The sequence below is a fragment of the Mustela putorius genome, unplaced genomic scaffold, assembly GCF_011764305.1.
Source record: "Mustela putorius furo isolate JIRA1106 unplaced genomic scaffold, ASM1176430v1.1 tig00000145_pilon_pilon_pilon, whole genome shotgun sequence".
Taxonomy (NCBI): Eukaryota; Metazoa; Chordata; class Mammalia; order Carnivora; family Mustelidae; genus Mustela; species Mustela putorius.
Genome location: NW_025421294.1, coordinates 28,894,809 through 28,913,795, shown reverse-complemented (window position 1 = coordinate 28,913,795; position 18,987 = coordinate 28,894,809). Strand labels below are relative to the sequence as shown.

Here is an 18,987-nt window from a genome sequence, read left to right as displayed (position 1 = left end):
TTTTGTTTCCCATACCTCAGGAGACATATCTAGAAAAACAGTGCTATGGCTTATGTAAAAGAAAGTACTGCCTGTATTCTCTCCTAGGATTTTTATGGTTTCAGGTCTCATATGTAGGTTTTTAATCCATTTTGATTTTATTTTGTGTATGATGTAAGAAAGTTGTCCAGTTTCATTCTTTTGCACATAGCTGTCCAGTTTTCCCAGCAGCATATATTGAAGAAGCATTTTCTTCATTGTATATTCTTGTCTCCTCTGTCACAGATTAACTGCCCATATAAGCATGGTTTTATTTCTGGGCTCTCTCTTTTGTTCCATTGATCTATGTGTCTGTTTTTGTGCCAGAACCATACTGCTTTGACTACAGTTTTGTAGTATATCTTGAAAACTGGAAGTACAACACCTCCAGTTTCGTTCTTTCTCAATATTGTCTTGGCTAGTTGGGGTCTTTTGTAGTTGCACACAAATTTTAGGATTATTTGTTCTAGTTCTATGAAAAATGCTATTGTATTTTGATAGGGATTGCATTGACTCTTTAGATTGTTTTTGGAAGTATGGACATTTAAAAAATATTAATTCTTCTAATCCATGAGCATGGAATATCTTCCCATTTGTTTGTGTTCTCTTCGATTTTTTTCATCAATGTTCCATAATCTTCAGAGTACATGTCTTTCACCTCGTTGGTTAAGTTTATTCCTAGGTATTTTATTCTTTTTTGGGCAATTATAAATGGAGTTGTTTCCTTAATTTCTCTTTCAGCTACTTCACTATCAGTGTATAGAACTGTTACCAATTTCTGGGTATTAATTTTGTATCTTTAAACTTTATTGAGTTTATTTATTAGTTCTAATAGTTTTTTGGTAAAGTCTGTAGGGTCTTCTATCTCTAGATATCTCTAGATATGTCTAGATATCTATCGATCTATATGCATTCATTGATCTGTTCTATTGTTTTTGTTTTTGTTTTAGTCTCTAACATTTATTTCTGCTCTGAACTTTATATTTTCCTTCTTTCTATTCATCTTGGGTTTTGTTTGTTCTTTTTCTAGTTACTTTGGGATTAAGATTAGATAATTTATTTGAGCTTTTTCTTGTTTCTCCAGGTAGACTTCTACCACTTTATATTTCACTCTTAGAACTGCTTGTCTTAAAGGCTTGGAACCGTTATGTTTTCATTTCCTTGTGTCTTTATATAATTTTTGATTTCCCATTTGATTTCTTTGTTGACTCACTGGTTGTTTTATATTATACTGTCTAGTTTCCACATGTTTTGGAGGTTTATTTCCCAGTTTTTTTCTTGTGAATCATATCTAGTTTTATATTGTTGTGGTCAGGAAAGATGCCTAGTATGATTTCAACCTTCTTAAATTTACTAAGACTTGCTTTCTGGCCTAATATGCAATCTATTCCCAAGAAAATTCCATGAACACTTGAAAAGAATACATATATTCTCTTGTTTGGATGAAATGTTTTGTATGAATCTGTTATGTTCATCTGGTGTAGTGTGTCATTTAAAGACACCATTTCCTTATTGATTTTCTGTCTGGATGATCTATCCATTGATTTAAATGGGTTGTTAAAGTCCCATAGTATTATTGTACTACTATCAGTTTCTCTCTTTATGTCCATTAATATATGCTTTATGTACTTAGGTGCTTCAATATTCAATATGTATATATTTATAACTGTTATATTCTCTCACTGGATTTATCCCTTTATCATTATTTAATGCCTTTCTTTGTCTCTTGTTACAGTCTTTGTTTTAAAGATTATTTTGTCTGATAAAAGTGTTGCTGCCCTGGACTTTTTTTATTTACATGTGCATGGTAAATGTTTTTCTATCCCTTCATTTTCAGTCTGTATGTGTCTTTAGGTCTGAGATGAGTCTTACAGGCAGCATATGTTCATTTACAGGCAGCATTTGTTCATTTAATCCATTCTGTCACCCTATGTCTTTTGATTGGAGCCTTTAGGAAAAGGCTAATATACTTAATATCTAATGAACCTAGAGAGGGAGGGTAAAGATGAAAAGCTGAATGAAAAATGGGGAAAAAGCATGAAAGGAAAACTCACACACACACATACACACACACACACAAAGCAAAAATGGCTCTCAAACATATGAAAATGTTAAACTCACAGACAATAAAACACAGATTAAAATAACACTGAGATATCATTTCTCACCTATTAGAGTAAAAAAATTTAAAAATTTTAAAATATGACAATATATTTTGCTGGTGAGGATATGAGGAAACAAGCACTGTAATACTTTGCTGGTGGAAATGCAAACAGGTTTAATCTTTCTGGAGGAAAATTTGGCAATATTTGACAAAACTATAAATCCACTTACCTTTTGACTCAGTCATCCTAATTCTGAGAATCTACCTTGAAGATATTCCATCAATAATATGAATGATATATATAATAAATTTATTCATTAACACATTATTTGTAGTGGTAAAATATTGGGGGAAAACCCCTGGCACACCCTATTCATAAAAGAGCGGTTAGACAAACAAAAGTGCATCCATACAGTGGAGTACTATGTAGCTTTCAAAAAAATGAGGAAGATCTCTAAGATCTGCAGTGATTTTTCGTACCTATTATTATGTGGATGGAAAAAAAAACAAAATAAAAAGTACATCTATATGTATGCTAAGCTCTATGCAAGAAAGAAGAAGATGTAAGAAAATACATACAAAAGAAATATAAGAAGGATAAACCATAAACTAAAGAGACTAGTTACTTATAATGGTTGGATGGGAAAGGTGTAAAAAGAAGAGGGGAATTGGATCAGAGTAGCAGGAAGGACGAAGTGATATTTTCTGAGAATATACATATTTCTTACAACTTTGACTCTCAGAACCACAACAATGTTTCACATACCTTCACATAGCCCCTTCTCTCTGAATAAAGAAACAAACAAATAACAAATAGGATGGGGAATGAAAAACTAATCCAACACTAACAAATCAATCTAAGTATATTTCAAGTGAATACCAACTGTACTGCAAGGGGAAGGGAAGAAAAGAACTAACCTGTATATATAGCTTCGGAAAACATTATTTTAATTTGTAATAGTAATAACAAACAGAACTGTACAAAAATGCTATAATCTATTTAGTTAGTGTGTTTCTCAAAGGGATCTGGGTTAATAATTCTGAAACTTCTTTATGTGTATACTAGAATTCTATATATACATAAATAAATAATGAAAGTATTGGACTTGGACACATAAAATAAATATTCATGACTTCATACTGACATAAACAACTGAATAAATAGTGGCAGAAAAGAGATAGTTCTTTTACAGTAGGATTCCAATTAGTAAATGTAGCAGCAAAGTGTGAAATGGAAAATCATCATTACATGAACACCAGAGTAATAAATGTCACAAACTCCTCTGATGACTACTAATGCCAGTGAATGAAAACTTGAGGAGAAACAGAATTTAAGGGTCTTAAACTATCTTTTATATATATTTGTTAACACAAAGGTAAACTAGTAACTTAACCATGCAGGAAACCACAGACACTATGTTCATCCAATGACGAAGTTTAGTATCACCAGTAATAAAATATACTGACCTCAAGAACTTCATATGATGTACTTACTAAAAAGGGCGTAACATCATTTCTGCAGCATTCTTTTAAAAAGTGAATAAATTCATTCCAATCATGAGGAGATATTAGACAGATTCCATTTGAGGGATGTTCTACAAAATGCCTGATCAGAAATCTTCAAAAAGTATCAAGACTATGAAAGACAAAGAAAGACTGAGAAACTGTCACAGACTATAGTAGATTAAAGAAGAAATAACAACCAGATGCAATGTTGGATCCTGAAACACAAGAAAAGAAACTGGTGGAAAAACTAGTGAAATGTGAATAAAGTCTGTAGTTTTATGCCATTGTTAATTTTCTGATTCTGATCATTGTACTAATGTTATATAAGGCAGCATTAGGGAAAGCTAGGTGAAAGATATATAGGAACTCTCTGTACTATTTTTGCACCTTTTATGCATTCTAAAGTTAGTTCAAAATAAAAGTTATAAAAAAGAAGATCCATGTGTGCTTAAGCTACTACTAGTCAGATATTATGTGTAGCCAAAGGTAATATTAATTGATGAATTTAGCTTATAAATAGTTTTTAGAAATTACTTTTTTTCCAACATTGACGATGGGGTTTCCCCTGTGACATGAGAAAAAAGAATGTGAAAACTTACCTAAAATTGCAGAGAGGTTTGAAAACTGTGGTACCTTCTCTATTGCTACTGCTGTACTGGTATCCAGAAGAGTGGAATTTTTGCATCGTGTATGTTCTTCCAATTTGGGACATTCCCAATCTAAAACAGCAGGAGGAAATGGCACACAACTTTGAACAGCGTACAAACAGTAGGTTATCTCCCTGAGCCCCAACTTAGGTTCCCATACCAGCTTAGGTTCCCCATACCAAGCTGTGGTAATTAAATATTAAATTTATTTAATATTTAAATATTAAATAAATTTAATTTAAATTTAATTTAAATATTAAATATGTGGTAATTAAATATTTTGAGAAGACAGATAAAAAAGACAAGCCTTGATTGCATTAGGATAATAAATAATCTTTGGCCTATTTCAGTGCTATTTCTTTCATAGATTTTTGCCCCATAAAGATTATAGACCTAAGGAACAGACGGCATACACAGGAGGTTCCTCTTAATATATTTTTTTTTAGATTATTTATTTATTTATTTATTTGACAGAGAGAAATTACAAGTACACTGAGGGGCAGGCAGAAAGAGAGAGAGAAAAGGAAGCAGGCTCCCTGCCGAGCAGAGAGCCCGATGCGGGACTCGATCCCAGGACCCTGAGATCATGACCTGAGCCGAAGGCAGCGGCTTAACCCACTGAGCCACCCAGGCGCCCCTCCTCTTAATATTTTATGTGTAAATTATACCTAGGTCCCATTAAATATCATATCACTAAATAACATACTAGTATCACTTGATGTCGATTTTAAGCTTTGCATTGATTTCCCGCTATGGAAGGATGAGGTTATTCTCTCTTATGTCCCTGTCCTCACCTTTCTCACAATTCCCACAATTCATTATATTGCATATGTAGTTAGATCAATATTTGGTGTAGACATTATGATGATAAATTGCTATAAAAATGATATTTACTCTTGCAGTATACCATAACAATTTCTCCCCCCTACACCCCAGAGTCAATAAGTCTTTTTAATTTTCTCTGTATTTTTCATTGATTTAATCACAAACTCTTTCAAATTCTATAAACCCATTCTTTTTATCCCATTCTCTAGTTCTAAAGTTGCATAATGCTCTTATCTTGGTGTTTTTTATCTATTGTGCTAGGTACACTGTGGCCCTTTTAACACAGAAATCATACTCTTTTGCTCTAGGAAATGCTCTTGAATTATAACATTTATAATTTTCTTCCCTCTGTTTCTTCCATTATCTTTGTCTATAACTCCATTTATTTGATATTAGATTTTATATACTCTTCCTCTGATTTTTTTTCCCTCTCTCTAAACTGCAATCTTTTTTTCTTTCTTTTCCTCCTGACTCTTCTCTCCTCAACCCTAACTTCTAATACTTCTTCCAAGTTTTTCCCTGTTGCTGCATTTGTTATTGGAATATTGCTTTTTATAGCACCCTACTTTTATTTAATGGACACAATATACAGTTTATGTCAATTAGACTATTTTAAAAAAATTTTTTTCTCCTTGTGTTTCTATTTCTGCATGGTTCCTTTTCTTACTTTTTAATTTTTTGTTCTATTCTGGTAGGAACATTCAACATGAATCTTCCCTCTCAAATTTTTAAGTTTATAATAGAGTATTTTTAACAATATAGCACAGTGTTGTTGTTTAGGAGATCTCTAGAACCTATTGACACTAATACCTGTTGAATAGCAACTTCCCATATCTATCTCATCCTAGGCTCTGGAAACCAACATTCTATTCTCTGCTATGAATATGACTATTTTAGATATCTCATGCAAGGCGAATGATATAGTACTTATCTTTCTGTGACTGATTTATTTCACTAAGTGTGACATTCTCAAAATTTATCCATGTTGTTGCATTTGGAAGTCTTTCCCTTTATTAAGGCTGAATACTATTTCATCATGTGTATATACTTTGAGTAAAGAACCAGAAGTGTGTTGGTAGATCATATGGTAGTTCTATTTTTAATTTTTTGAGGAAACTCCACACTGTTTTTCGTAGCAGCTACACCATTTACAATCCTAACAACATCATACAGGAGTACTCATTTCTCCATATTCTTATCAACACTTGCTTTACTATTATTATTATCATCATCACTATCATCCCAACAGGTGTAAGGTGAGATCTCATTGTGGCTTTAATTAGCATACCCCTGAAAATTAGTGATGCTGAGCATCTTTTCATATACCTGCCGAGCAACTGTTTGCTTGGTTTTAGTCATTTTTTAAAAAGATTTTATTTATTTATTTTTCAGAGAAAAAGAACATAATTACAAGGAACCAGAGGGAGAAGCAGACTCCCCATGGAGCAAGGAGCATGGTGCAGGACTTGATTCTAGAACCCTGGGATCATGAGCTAGCCAAGGGCAGATACTTAACTGACTGAGCCACCCAGCCTTCACCTGTTGGCCATTTGTATGTCCCCTTTGGGGAAATGTCTATTCAAGTCCTTCATCCACTATGGTTTTTTTCCTACTGAGTCGCAGGAGTTTCTTACAGATTTAGACATCAGTCTCATCAGATACGTAGTTTGCAAACATTTCTCCCTTTTTGTATGTTGTCTTTTTGTTCTGTTGTTTTCCTGTGCAGCTTCTTAGTTTTATGTAGTCCCACTTGACTATTTGAGGTTTTGTTGACCGTGCTTTTGGTGTCATAGATCAATATCATCTAGATTTACCCTTGTGTTTTCTTCTAGGAGTTTTATAGTTTCTGGTCTTATGTTTAAGTCTTTAGTGCATTTTGAGTTGGTTTTTCTACATGATGTAAGGTAATGGCCTGATTTCATCCTTTCATATGTGGAAGTCCTGTGTTCCCAACATAATTTATTGAAGAGACTATTCTTTCCCCATTGTTTATTCTTGTCACTCTTCATTTAAAATCAAGAAGACTGTATAAGTATGGATTCATTTCAGGGCTCTCCATTCCATTCACCTATATGTCTATCTATTCGCCAGTACCATGTTTTACAATTGCTATAGTTTTGCAATACATTTTGAAATAAAAAAGTGTTGAATTTAGGGGTGCCTGGGTGGCTCAGTGGGTTAAAGCCTCTGCTTTCAGCTCAGGTCATGATCCCAGGGTCCTGGGATTGAGCCCCACATTGGGTTCTCTGCTTGGCAAGGAGTCTGCTTCCTCTTCTCTCTCTGCCTTCCTCTCTGCCTGCTTGTGATCTCTGTCTGTCAAATAAATAAATAAAATCCTTTTTTTTAAAGTGTTGAATTTATGTATAGATGTTTTATTCATTATTTAAACTATAAGTAATGAAGTCTCCATTACCATATAAATGTCCATTTATGCCTTTAGGTCTATCAGAGTTGATTATGTTAGGTACTCTGATACTAAGTGCCTATTTATTTATTATCATAATATGTTCCAGATTAATTGACCTTTTTATCATTATATCATGTCTTTGTGTCTAGTGATAGTTTTTGATGTAAAGTCTGTTTTAGCTGATATAAGAAGAGTCACTCCTGCTCTCTTTTGGTTATCATTTGCACAGAATATCTTTTCCCATTGCTCCACTTTAAGACTATGAGTGTCCTGAAATATAAAAAGAGACTTTAGTAGACAGCATAATGTTGGACCTTGGTTTTTTTAATCCATTCTCCTACTCTTTGTCTTTTGGTTGGGGAATTTAAACCATTTACATTTAAGATAATTACTGACTGGGAAAGACTGTTACTATTTTGTGTTTATCTTCTGTGTTTTAGTTCTTTTGCCCCTTTACCTCTCTTGCCATCTTCCTTTCTGTTTCATTGATGTTTTTTCATACTGATATGCTTTTATTCCATTCTATTTTTCTTTTGTGTACCTTCTTTTAAAAAAATATTTATTTATGGGGTGCCTGGGTGGCTCAGTGGGTTAAGCTGCTGCCTTCGGCTCAGGTCATGATCTCAGGGTCCTGGGATCAAGTCCCGCGTTGGGCTCTCTGCTCAGCAGGGAGCCTGCTTCCCTTCCTCTCTCTCTCTGCCTGCTTCTCTGCCTACTTGTGATCTCCCTCTGTCGAATAAATAAATAAATAAATTTTTTAAAAAAGAATTTTATTTATTTATTTGAGAGAAAGATAAAGTGAGTGTGAGGTGGGGAGGGGCAGAGAAAACAGACTCCATGCTCAGTGCAGAGCCCAATGTGGAGCTCGATCTCAGGACCTTGAGATCATGACCTGAGCTGAACCTGAGAGTCAGATGCTTAACCAACTGTGCCACCCAGGCATCCCAATCTTTTGAGTGTCTTCTATAGGTATTTTCTACATGGTTACCATAGTGCTTATATAAAATTTTGTTTTAACAATCTATTTTAAGCTTCTAGCAACTTCAATTATATACAAAAACTTCATATATTTATTTTTTTTTAAGATTTTATTTATTTATTTGAGAGAGAGAGAGAAAGTGAGAGAGCACAAGCAGGGGTAGTGGCAAAGGGAGCAGGAGAGGCAGGCTTCCTGCTGAGCAGGGAGCCTGACAAAGGGCTTGATCCCAGGATCCTGGGATCATGACGTGAGCTGAAGGCAGATGCTTTAGCTGACTGAGCCACCCAGGCGCCCCAAAAAACTATATTTTTATTTATCCCTTCATACACACTGTTACTGATGTTATAATTTATACCTTTTTATAGTGTGTATCTATTAACATATTTTATTATAGTTATTTTAATAGTTTTAGTCTTTTAACTTTTTCTTTAAAAAGATTTATTTATTTATTTGACAGGCAGAGATCACAAGTAGGCAGAGAGGCAGGCAGAGAGAGAGGAAGCAGGCTCCCCGCTGAGCAGAGCCTGATGCAGGGCTCGATCCCAGGATCCTGGGATCATGACCTGAGCTAAAGGCAGAGGCTTTAAGCCACTGAGCCACCCAGGTGCCCCAACTTTTTTTTTTTTAAAGATTTTATTTATTAATTTGACAGAGAGAGACACAGGGAGAGAGAGAACACAAGCATGGGGAGTAGGAGAGGGAGAAGCAGGCCTCCTGCTGTCCCTGTGCCCCGGTAACCATCAGTTTGTTCTCTACCATTAAGAGTTTGTTTCCTGAGCGCCTGCTTGGATCAGTTGGTTGGGCAACTGCCTTCAGCTCAGGTCATGATCCTAGAGTCCTGGGATGGAGTCCCACATCAGGCTCTCTGCTGGGCGGGGAATCTGCTTTTCCCTCTAGCCATCCCCCCCCCTTGTGCTCTCTCTCTCTCATATAAATAAATAAAATCTTTAAAAAAAAGAAACAAGTTTGCTTCCTGGGGTACCTGAATGGCTCAGTTGGTTAAGCATCTGCCTTTGGCTCAAGTCATGATTTCAGGGACCTGCAATCGATCCCTCATCAGGCTCCCTGGTCAGTGGGGAGCCTGCTTCTCCCTCTCCCCACTGCTCATATTCTATCTCTCATTATCCCTCTCTCTCTCAAATAAAAAAATCTTATTTAAAATTTTTTTCTTGGTTTCTCTCTCTTTTTCCCCTTTGCTCTTTTTGTTTCTTAAATTCCACATATGAGTGACAGCATATGGTTTATTTGTATTTCTCTATTTTACTTAGCAGTATACTTTCTAGCTCCACCCATGTCTTTGTAAATGGCAAAGAATAAAAAATTATTTTTATGGCTGAATAATACTCCATTTAAAAAAATGACAGTGTTGCTGGTTACAGTATTCTTGGTTGACAGTTTCTTTTCTTTGATCACTTTAACTGTATCTGTACAGTTCAGCCACCAATGTTTCTGCTGAGAAATCCATCGATAGTCTAATGTGGACTGTTTTCTATGTAAGTCTAGTTTTCTATGTAAGTCTAATGTAGACTGTTTTCTTTTTTTCTTTTTTAAGATTTTATTTATTTATTTGAGAGAGAAACAGTGAGAGAGAACATGAGCGAGGAGAAGGTCAGAGAGAGAAGCAGACTCCCCGTGGAGCTGGGAGCCGGATGCGGGACTCGATCCCAGGACTCCGGGATCACGACCTGAGCCGAAGGCAGTTGTCCAACCAACTGAGCCACCCAGGCGTCCCTGTAGACTGTTTTCTAATGTAAGCTGTTTTCTATTTTGCTTTTGTATTACTGCTTTTAAAATTCTTTGTCTTTCGCTTTTGATCATTTGATTATGAGTTCCTGTGTGGATTTCTTTGATTTGCCTATTCTGAGATTCATTGGGCCTCCTAGGTCTGCATTTCCTTCCCCAGATTTGGGAAGTTTGCAGCTATTATTTCTATAAATAAATTTTCTGGCATGTTCTTTCTCCCTTTTCCTCCTTCTACCCACATTCTCTTTCTCCTCCCCCGACCCCCCGCCACCTCCCTTTTTCCCCCTCTTCCTTCTCTTTCTTTTATCCCTCCCTTCTTTCTTTCCCTCCCTCATCTCTTCTCCCTCTGGGACCCCTGTGAAGTATAAATTGCATGTTTCATTGTGTTCCTTGAGTGTCTTAAGCTTTCCTCACACAATGTATTTGTTGTTAATGGCCAAGAGTCATCTAGAATATAGCAGGTCCCATCAGCACTCTGAGACAGATGAGACAGAAGCCATTCCCTTAGGCAGCAATCTGAAACAGTCACAAGAGTAGCCAATCCTTTGGGAAGCTCCCAGAAAATTTATATTTCACACACAGTTCGGTCCTTTTTTTCCCTCCCCACGGAGAAGCTGGGACCTGGTGGTTTTCTGCCAATTGTGTGGCAATGTGCTATGAGTGGGAATTATGGTGAGAGAGTGTCTTGAATTTTCCTACTGGCTTTGATGTGGCTGATCTCATACATGCCTTGGGTATAAGAGTCCCTTGACTAGCTTCTAGATTTCTCACAAAAGGAATAAGTCCATGTATTACTGTTGAATTGGTGTGTCCATGGGGGAAGGAGGAGCCAGGGCTTCTTATTCCAACATTTTGCTGATATCATTTCCATATTTTCCTTTGTTCTGATCTCTATGTTTTATGTTAGAAACTTTCCTCAGAGGTCTGGTGATTCTTGGCTCTCTACTCATATTTAAGAGAGGGCCGTAAGAGGCTAACTGGGATTTCTGTGGCCTAGTTGGGGTTTGTCACAAGTTAACTTCATTTTAGGGTGTTCTTATCAGCTTCACTGAAGGGCTACTGAGGTCAATATCATTAGATATTTTCTTTAGGGTAGTTCAGATTTGTTAGGAAAGAATCTTCCATTCTCCTGCCTGAAATGTTCAAGTCTGGATGCTAGTATTCTGGAAGCTGAACAGAAAAAGGGAATGTTGGGTTGGTGGGGGAACAGGTATTAGGTGAGAAGGTACAACAATTCCTAATGTACACTTCATTTAATTTCGTCTCTACTTCATTCTGTACAGTATCTGAAACAGTTGGCTTTTTCTATGTAATAAATAACCCTCAAATCTCATGGACATAAAATGAAAGCATTTATTTTTTATTCCCATGTCTACAGATTGGTTCAACCAGGTTTGCTTCAGTTTACATTTCTGCTGATATGCTGGGGCAGCTCTCTGCAATCTACAGATTGCCTGGGACTGTTCTGTTCCATACCTCTCATTCTGGGCTCCCCACAGGAGAAGCTGAAGCTAATTAAGATATATTCTTCTCACAATGTTAAAAGTTTAAGAGGACAAGTCCACCCATTTAGGCATATTTTAAAGATCTGCTTATGTTTCATTCACTGATATCCTACTGCTCAAAGCAAGTCATATTTCCATTGCTTTTCCAGAGCCAACGAGGGAGAGAGTACACTCTGCCCACTACAAGGATATGGCAACAATGTGGATATATAATATTACCACAAGGGAATAAGTATTTGGGACCAACATTTCAAAATATCACAGATCCTTGTTTTTAGCAGTGCTTAGTATCCTATAGGCCAAAGTTCCTCTGTTTCAAAACACCCCAAAGAATAAATCTCTAAGTTCCATTTGAGTAAGAAAGTAGTCACCACATCTTTCACATTTCAGACATACTTTTTTACAAGTACTGGTGAAGCCAAATTGTGAGCTTCTCTGGGATACTACAGATCAAACTGGCCTGTTTTGGGGGCATTCCCCTAGTATCTTCTTCCTTTTCTTGTCTGGTAGCTTTTAGTATATGTGCTGCCGAAGCGAGCACTGTCTGGTAGCTTTTAATGAATAGTCCTATGTGATTGAGCATGGAATGCAGTAGTGGACTGGGGAAGGAGGTTTTGTTGAGGAAGACAAGCATATCTTCTCAAGAGGAATATTATTTGTGAACAAAGGAACAATTTCTATATGGGTCAGCTTAAGGTTGAGAGTATTTTCTTACCTAAAGAATCTGATCCTCTGAAGAGTTCAGGTGATGAGAAACTGCTTAAACTCTCTCCAAAACTCTTGTGTTCTGTGTAAGAGTCTGTGAATGAATAGCTCAGAAGAGAACTAGAAATACCATGCTGCAAACTTAGTCCTATAAAATAAACAAAGGAAAAGGGTAAAATGTTTCAATAGTAAATAGACTCAAAATCCTAGGAATTCATATTTGTAGAAACATAAATGCAATTATATAGAGAGAATGTAAAATTACTTATACAAACAACTGAAAAAGCATACTGTTGCATACCACTTTAATTTCAATCTTAGAAATTCTGGCTTTGATGTAGAGAAACCATTATAATCTTTTTCCATTGCTTTACCAAGTTTCATAATTTATTTCTTCCCTTCCTTAGGTTAAGTTGTGATTTTTGATTCCAAAATGCAAGTTTTACATATAAGTAACCCATAATTGTAAACTAACTAACTGAGAAGGAAAAGTAACTCTAGTTATTCCATATAAAAAACAATGAGCTTAAACAGACAAATAGATCAAAGGAATTCAACAGAAAGCCCAGAAATGACTTATACAAGCAACTGATTTTTTACCAAGATGCAAAGGCAATTCAGTGGAGAAAAGACACTGTTTTAAACAAATTATCTTGAAGGAATTGCGTATCTATATGCAAAAGCAAAACAAAACAAAAAACTTGCATTCATATCTTCCATCAGATAAAAAATGGGTCATTGACATAAATGTAAATCCTAAAAATACAAGGTTCGAGAAAAAAAAAGCAGAGCAGAAAATCTTCATGACACTGAGGTAGGCAAAGATTTCTTATAACACTAAGATTAACAATAACTATAGCAATGATCATTAAACTTCATAAATTTAAAACTTCTCTTTGAAAGAGACTGTTAAAAGAAAAAGACAAGTCACAGATTGACAGAAAACATCTGCAAATAGATTGGAATCCAGAATATAAATAATTTTGAAGACTCAATAATAAGAAAACAAACCTTTCAATAAGGGGCAAAATATTTGAACAGAGAATCTCCCAGACTAAGAAGTCTTTAAAGTTATCCCTATAGAATAAACTATAGTGAAGAACTTTAACATAAATGAAAGGGAAGGAAATTAATACCAAAACTTAAGAAACAGGTTTAGTAAAAAAAGGGAAAACGTAGTCTTCTCTAGTCAGCATTTATTAAACACTTTCAACCGAAAAGATAGATGTTAACACTAAATAAAAACTGGCAGGGTGTTGGGAGGGTTAGGGATAAAAGGGGAGCAAGACTCTCATAAATTTATTTTTCCTGTGGGGCACTGACTTATAGCCCATCTCTCCTCATCCATTACCCACCTGAGACAACTAACTCTTTGTCCTTCCTACATTGACCTTACCACATCTTTCTCTTCCACTCCAATACCATCCTTAAAGTTGACAATTATTTCTAATCTGGCCCCCTCTTCTAACCACCACTCAACACTTAAATTGATTGACCCAATCTAATCTCTTCGCCACATCAGATGTCATAGGTAGGTTGATCATCTTTTGCTTCTCTTACTCCAAGTGCCCCAGAGTATCTTGTCCCTGTCCTCGCTTCTTAGTCTTCTCACTCTGTCTTCATCCTTCCCCTCTCACATGTTGTTACATCTCTCTTGCCTTCCAGTTTTCAAAATTCCATGAACACCACACACAGAGTAGAACCAGACCTTCCACCAAACCCCAGAACTCAAGCCAGGCTTAGAAATTAGGAAAACCCCATGCTCACCATCTGGGTAGTTGGGTAGAGAAAAAAATATATAAATATTCATGATTATAGCAGTGGAAGGATGTTTCTGGAGTCACAGGTTAGAAATGTAAATGCACTTAAAGTTATATTTATGTCAGCTTATACCATATATATATATATATATATGTATATATACACATATATATATATATTTTTATTAAGTCAACTTGTTCTATAAGGCTTGTAACCAAAACAGCAATCTGTTGTCTCATATCACCCCATAATTCCCTAATCTCCAGAGTCAACTATTTTTAACTACTAGCTGTTTCTTCTAACACTCCCTTTATATTTCTAAATTAAAATGTGTTCAACAATTCTATTATTATGCCAGCTCAAATATATTTATACCCAAGCCATACACTATGAGCTATAGACAGATCCTTTTGCTACAAGTTGTTTTTTTCAATTACTGATTACTCAATTTTAAAATTAGTTTTCTAGGGGCACCTGGGTAGCTCAGTGGGTTAAGCCGCTGCCTTCGGCTCAGGTCATGATGTCAGGGTCCTGGGATAGAGTTCCGCATCGGGCTCTCTGCTCCGCAGGGAGCCTGCTTCCTCCTCTCTCTCTCTGCCTGCCTCTCTGCCTACTTGTGATCTCTCTCTGTCAAATAAATAAATAAAATCTTTAAAAATAAATAAATAAATAAATAAATAAATAGTAAATAAAATTAGTTTTCTAAGTACCGATCACTATTCTGTCCCAAGTATTTACAAACTTATACATCTCTTCTCAATACTTTAAAAAATTTCCAAGTTATCTATCAGTTCCTTTCCCTTTTTTCTTTTCTTTTTTTTTCCACCCTTATTCCCCCTTTCTCCTCTTTCCTTCTTTTTCTCCCCCTTCCCCCTGTTTTTTAAGAAGTACTGCTATTGAAGCTCTCAATTCACTTGCTCAAATTCAGACCTCTTGTCCTCTAGACATGATGCACAGGTGTCTTCTTGGAATTCCCCTTTTACCATTATCCTAAGGAATTCTTTCTGAATCTTAAGAAAGTCAATCAGATTGCCTCTGATTGCTGGATACTTTGATTTCTTCTTTATTGATTTATTCTCTAGTTTTGCTGGAGTATCTCCTTTATCTCATGGGAAAAGATGGAAGACCTGTCTAGAAATTTGCTTATACTACTATCTTCATGCTTGAGTAATTGTTTGGCTGGGTACAGAATTCCAGACTCGTGTATTAAAATGACTGATTTCATTTTCTGATGTTTGACAAATTCAAACCTCAGTGCTATCTCTGCCCCACATTTGGGCAAGCTGATAAGAAAGTCCTGATGTTCCATCTTTTGGCAATGGTTTCAAGTTAAAACCATGCCTGGGAAACTCCATCCTGGCCTCACTTAACACCCCTTCTACTGTTTCTTCTCCCTGTTCTCTCAAGCCATTTTCAGTCCTATTTGGAAGATGCAGTTCTCTCTAGAAAGTCTCATTATGTGAGTGACAAACCTTTCCTTAACCCTCTCAGTTATACAGGTGGCATCATCAGCCTTGAAATCTGAACTGAAATTTGCCTGGGCTGGGCATCTATTCTATCTCTGCTAAATCTGTATGCTTCAGAATTTTAAATGCATTGCCCCACCATGTTCTAGCTTCTGGAGTTGCTCTTGAGAATCTTAATGCCATTCATATTCTCCATTGCTTATTTGCAATCAACAATTTTTTTCCTGGAAGACTGAAGGATTTCTCTCTTTATCCTGAGGATATTTAAGTTACATTGTGTTGTGCTTGGTATGAGTCTTTTTTCATTCATTGTGATGGGCAGCTAGTGGGCTCTTTTGTTATATATACTCATGAGCTCTCTTAATTCTAGAAAAATGTCTAGCTTTATGTGTTCATAATTTCCTTTCTGTTTACTCTATAATATCTCGAACTACTATTCAGATGTTAAAATGTCTGAACTCATCTTCTCATTATTTTTCCTTTTTTTTTTTAAGATTTTATTTATTCATTTGACGGAGAGAGATCACAAGTAGGCAGAGAGTCAGGCAGAGAGAGAGAGAGAGAGGGAAGCAGGCTCCCCTCTGAGCAGAGAGCCCAATGCAGGACTCGATCCCAGGACCCTGAGATCATGACCTGAGCTGAAGGCAGCGGCTTAACCCACTGAGCCACCCAGGTGCCCCATTATATTTCTTTTTAAAATAGCAGTTTTATTGTGGTAAAATTTATATTCCATAAATCTCCACCTTTTAAAGTATACAATTAAGTGATTTTTAGTATACTCACAGAATTGTGTCACCACTAACACTATTTTTATCTTTTATCTTCTGATGTTAGTTTAACTTTTGGAGTATTTCCTTAAATTTATCATCCAATCCTTCACAGAATGTTTTCTTTTCTTCCTTCTTCTTTTTTTTTAAGATTTAATTTATTTGACAGAGAGAGACTTTTGGAGTATTTCCTTAAATTTATCATCCAATCCTTCACAGAATGTTTTCTTTTTCTTCCTTCTTCTTTTTTTTTAAGATTTAATTTATTTATTTGACAGAGAGAGACACAGTGAGAGAGGAAACACAAGCAGGGGGGAGTGGTCGAGGAAGAAGCAGGCCTCCTGCAGAGCAAGGAGCCTGATGTGGGGCTTGATCCCAGGACCCTGGGATCATGACCTGAGCCGAAGGCAGACACTTAATGACTGAGCCACCCAGGTGCCCAGAATGTTTTATTTTTAATTTTGTATTTGTATTATATTGTATAAATTTGTATAAAAAACATACAAAATTTGTGAAAATATTTGTATAAAATTTGTACAAAAAATTGTACTATGATTGTGTTTTGTATTTGTATGAAAATAATGTATTTATTTTTAATTTTGTATTTTTATTTTTTAAGAATACTTTTTGTTTTCCAACTGCTCCTTTTCATGGTAGTCCATACTTTTACCTTGGATACATATTTTCATTCTCCTGAGGATAATGAAAACATGGCTTTTAAAATTTTTCTTTACTTTGCACTGTATCCTTCAAGCTTCTTTTCATTTGGTACCATTTATTTGAAATGCTTTCATTAAATGCCTTTTAATTCTTGAATGTGCAAGAATGATGCTCTAAAACATTAATTGGAAATTCTAGTTCCATGAGTGGGATTTAGGAAGTAGTGGGCTTCACAGAAGAGTACTTAAGATAGGGACCAGGTCATTACTGCTAGAATATAGGTCTCCTTCTGGTCAGAGAAGATTCTAAAAGCAGAATCCTCCAGTATTTTTTGAAAAAAAAAAAAAAAAAAAAGGAGTATTTTCCTGAGTGGGGTAAGGTGGGATAATGGGCCCAAAAGTTACACCACTAAGAATACAAACTTTAGTTAATTCCCTTCCCTCCTCCCTGTACCCCTACTACTTTTCAATAGGGCATCCCTGAGTCCAGATCCTGTGCTTCAATGTATCTGGACTGCCAAGGTAGGAAAAAGAGTAATTGTCTGACCACACTGTTAGGGAAGGGAGCAAAGCATTTAACCATTACTTTTAAAGATTTCTAAAAATCCTCCTATTTTCAACACTATCTGTACACATTTCTTCAGGAATATGTGATGCCTCTAATTCCTGAAACTATAGCTTGGATCAGTTTGTTTCTTCATTTGTCCTTACTTTAGGCAGCTAGCTCTCAATTATTTTTTCCTTCTCTCTCAGGAAAGGGAGAAGTAAATGTCTATGTTCAATCTTCTATACTAAATATAAAGTCTTGAATTAATTTTCATCATGTTGCAAAATTAACTACATTCCAAGACAGAATTAAAATGGTTACTTAAGTATTAAATAGAATTCTGTAGGTTGTTCAAACCTAACCATTTACATTTTATTATGGGAAAAAGTATTCTAGGTTTCAAATATCAGTTGACAAAGATGTCTTAGAATACAACCAGTCTGCAAATTAGAGACAGTCTAGTCTCTATTTCCTTCTATCTTTTACCCATCAACTTGATAAATCTAGTAACCAATGACATATATTATGTATTTAAACTACAATTTAAGAAAATAATAATTATGATTAAATAGTTTATTTTCTCTAAACAGAGTATAAAACTCATTCAACAAGGATTTGCAATTATATAAGGTCCCAAACACGAGATAGGAACATAAAATGTAGGGCTTATTCTCAATGGCTTTAGCGCCAAAAGTAACAAAAGCAAAAATACTACTGTTTTGAGTCCTAAAAGAAGTATACAAAGAGTACCACAGAATTCCCAGGGAAGAACAACTCATGTAGGAAGAGAGAAGATGGGTCAAGAGAGTTCCCAGTAGAGACAGCACCTGATTTTTTTTTTCCTTGAAGAACAAGTATAAGTTAAACATAAAAAGAGAAGAGAAGGAAGGAAATGCATTTGTTGAGCACCTTCCATGTTCTTTTGTACTATATTCTAGGAAATATTTCTCTATTCTACTTTCTAGCCAGCTAATTTGATTTTGAGCTGAATTCATTTCAATATTCCGATCATTTTCTGAGCTTTAAAATTTGATGATTTTTTAGTTTCTAGGGACTATAATTTCTGTTAAAACAGATTGTTATATTATGGATCCAGTGGTCTCTTGTCTTTATTTTTTTCCAATATTTTATTTATTTATTTGAGGGAGAGGGAACACGAGCAGGGGGACAGGCAGAGGGAGAAGCAGACTCCCCACAGATCAAGGAGCCTGATGTGAAGCTCCACCCCAGGACGCTGGGATCATGACCTGAGCTGAAGGCAGATGCTTAACGCATTGAGCTACCCAGGTGCCCCAGCTTCTTGTCTTCAAAGAGATATTTAAAGTTTTTTGCTATTTCTCAGCTGTTA

General features: G+C 35.7%; 1 protein-coding gene across 1 annotated transcript in view; it reads right to left on the bottom strand.

Annotated features, from left to right (window-relative positions):
* Positions 1 to 18,987, bottom strand: part of MEIKIN (meiotic kinetochore factor) — a 91,148-nt gene that overhangs the window by 65,596 nt on the left and 6,565 nt on the right. Inside the window, exons 6-7 of the mRNA XM_045075540.1 lie at positions 12,450 to 12,587; positions 4,228 to 4,347 (exon numbers count right to left, since the gene is read on the bottom strand). Of these exons, the coding sequence (XP_044931475.1) occupies positions 4,228 to 4,347; positions 12,450 to 12,587 (258 nt within the window). The remainder of the gene's footprint in view (positions 1 to 4,227; positions 4,348 to 12,449; positions 12,588 to 18,987) is intronic.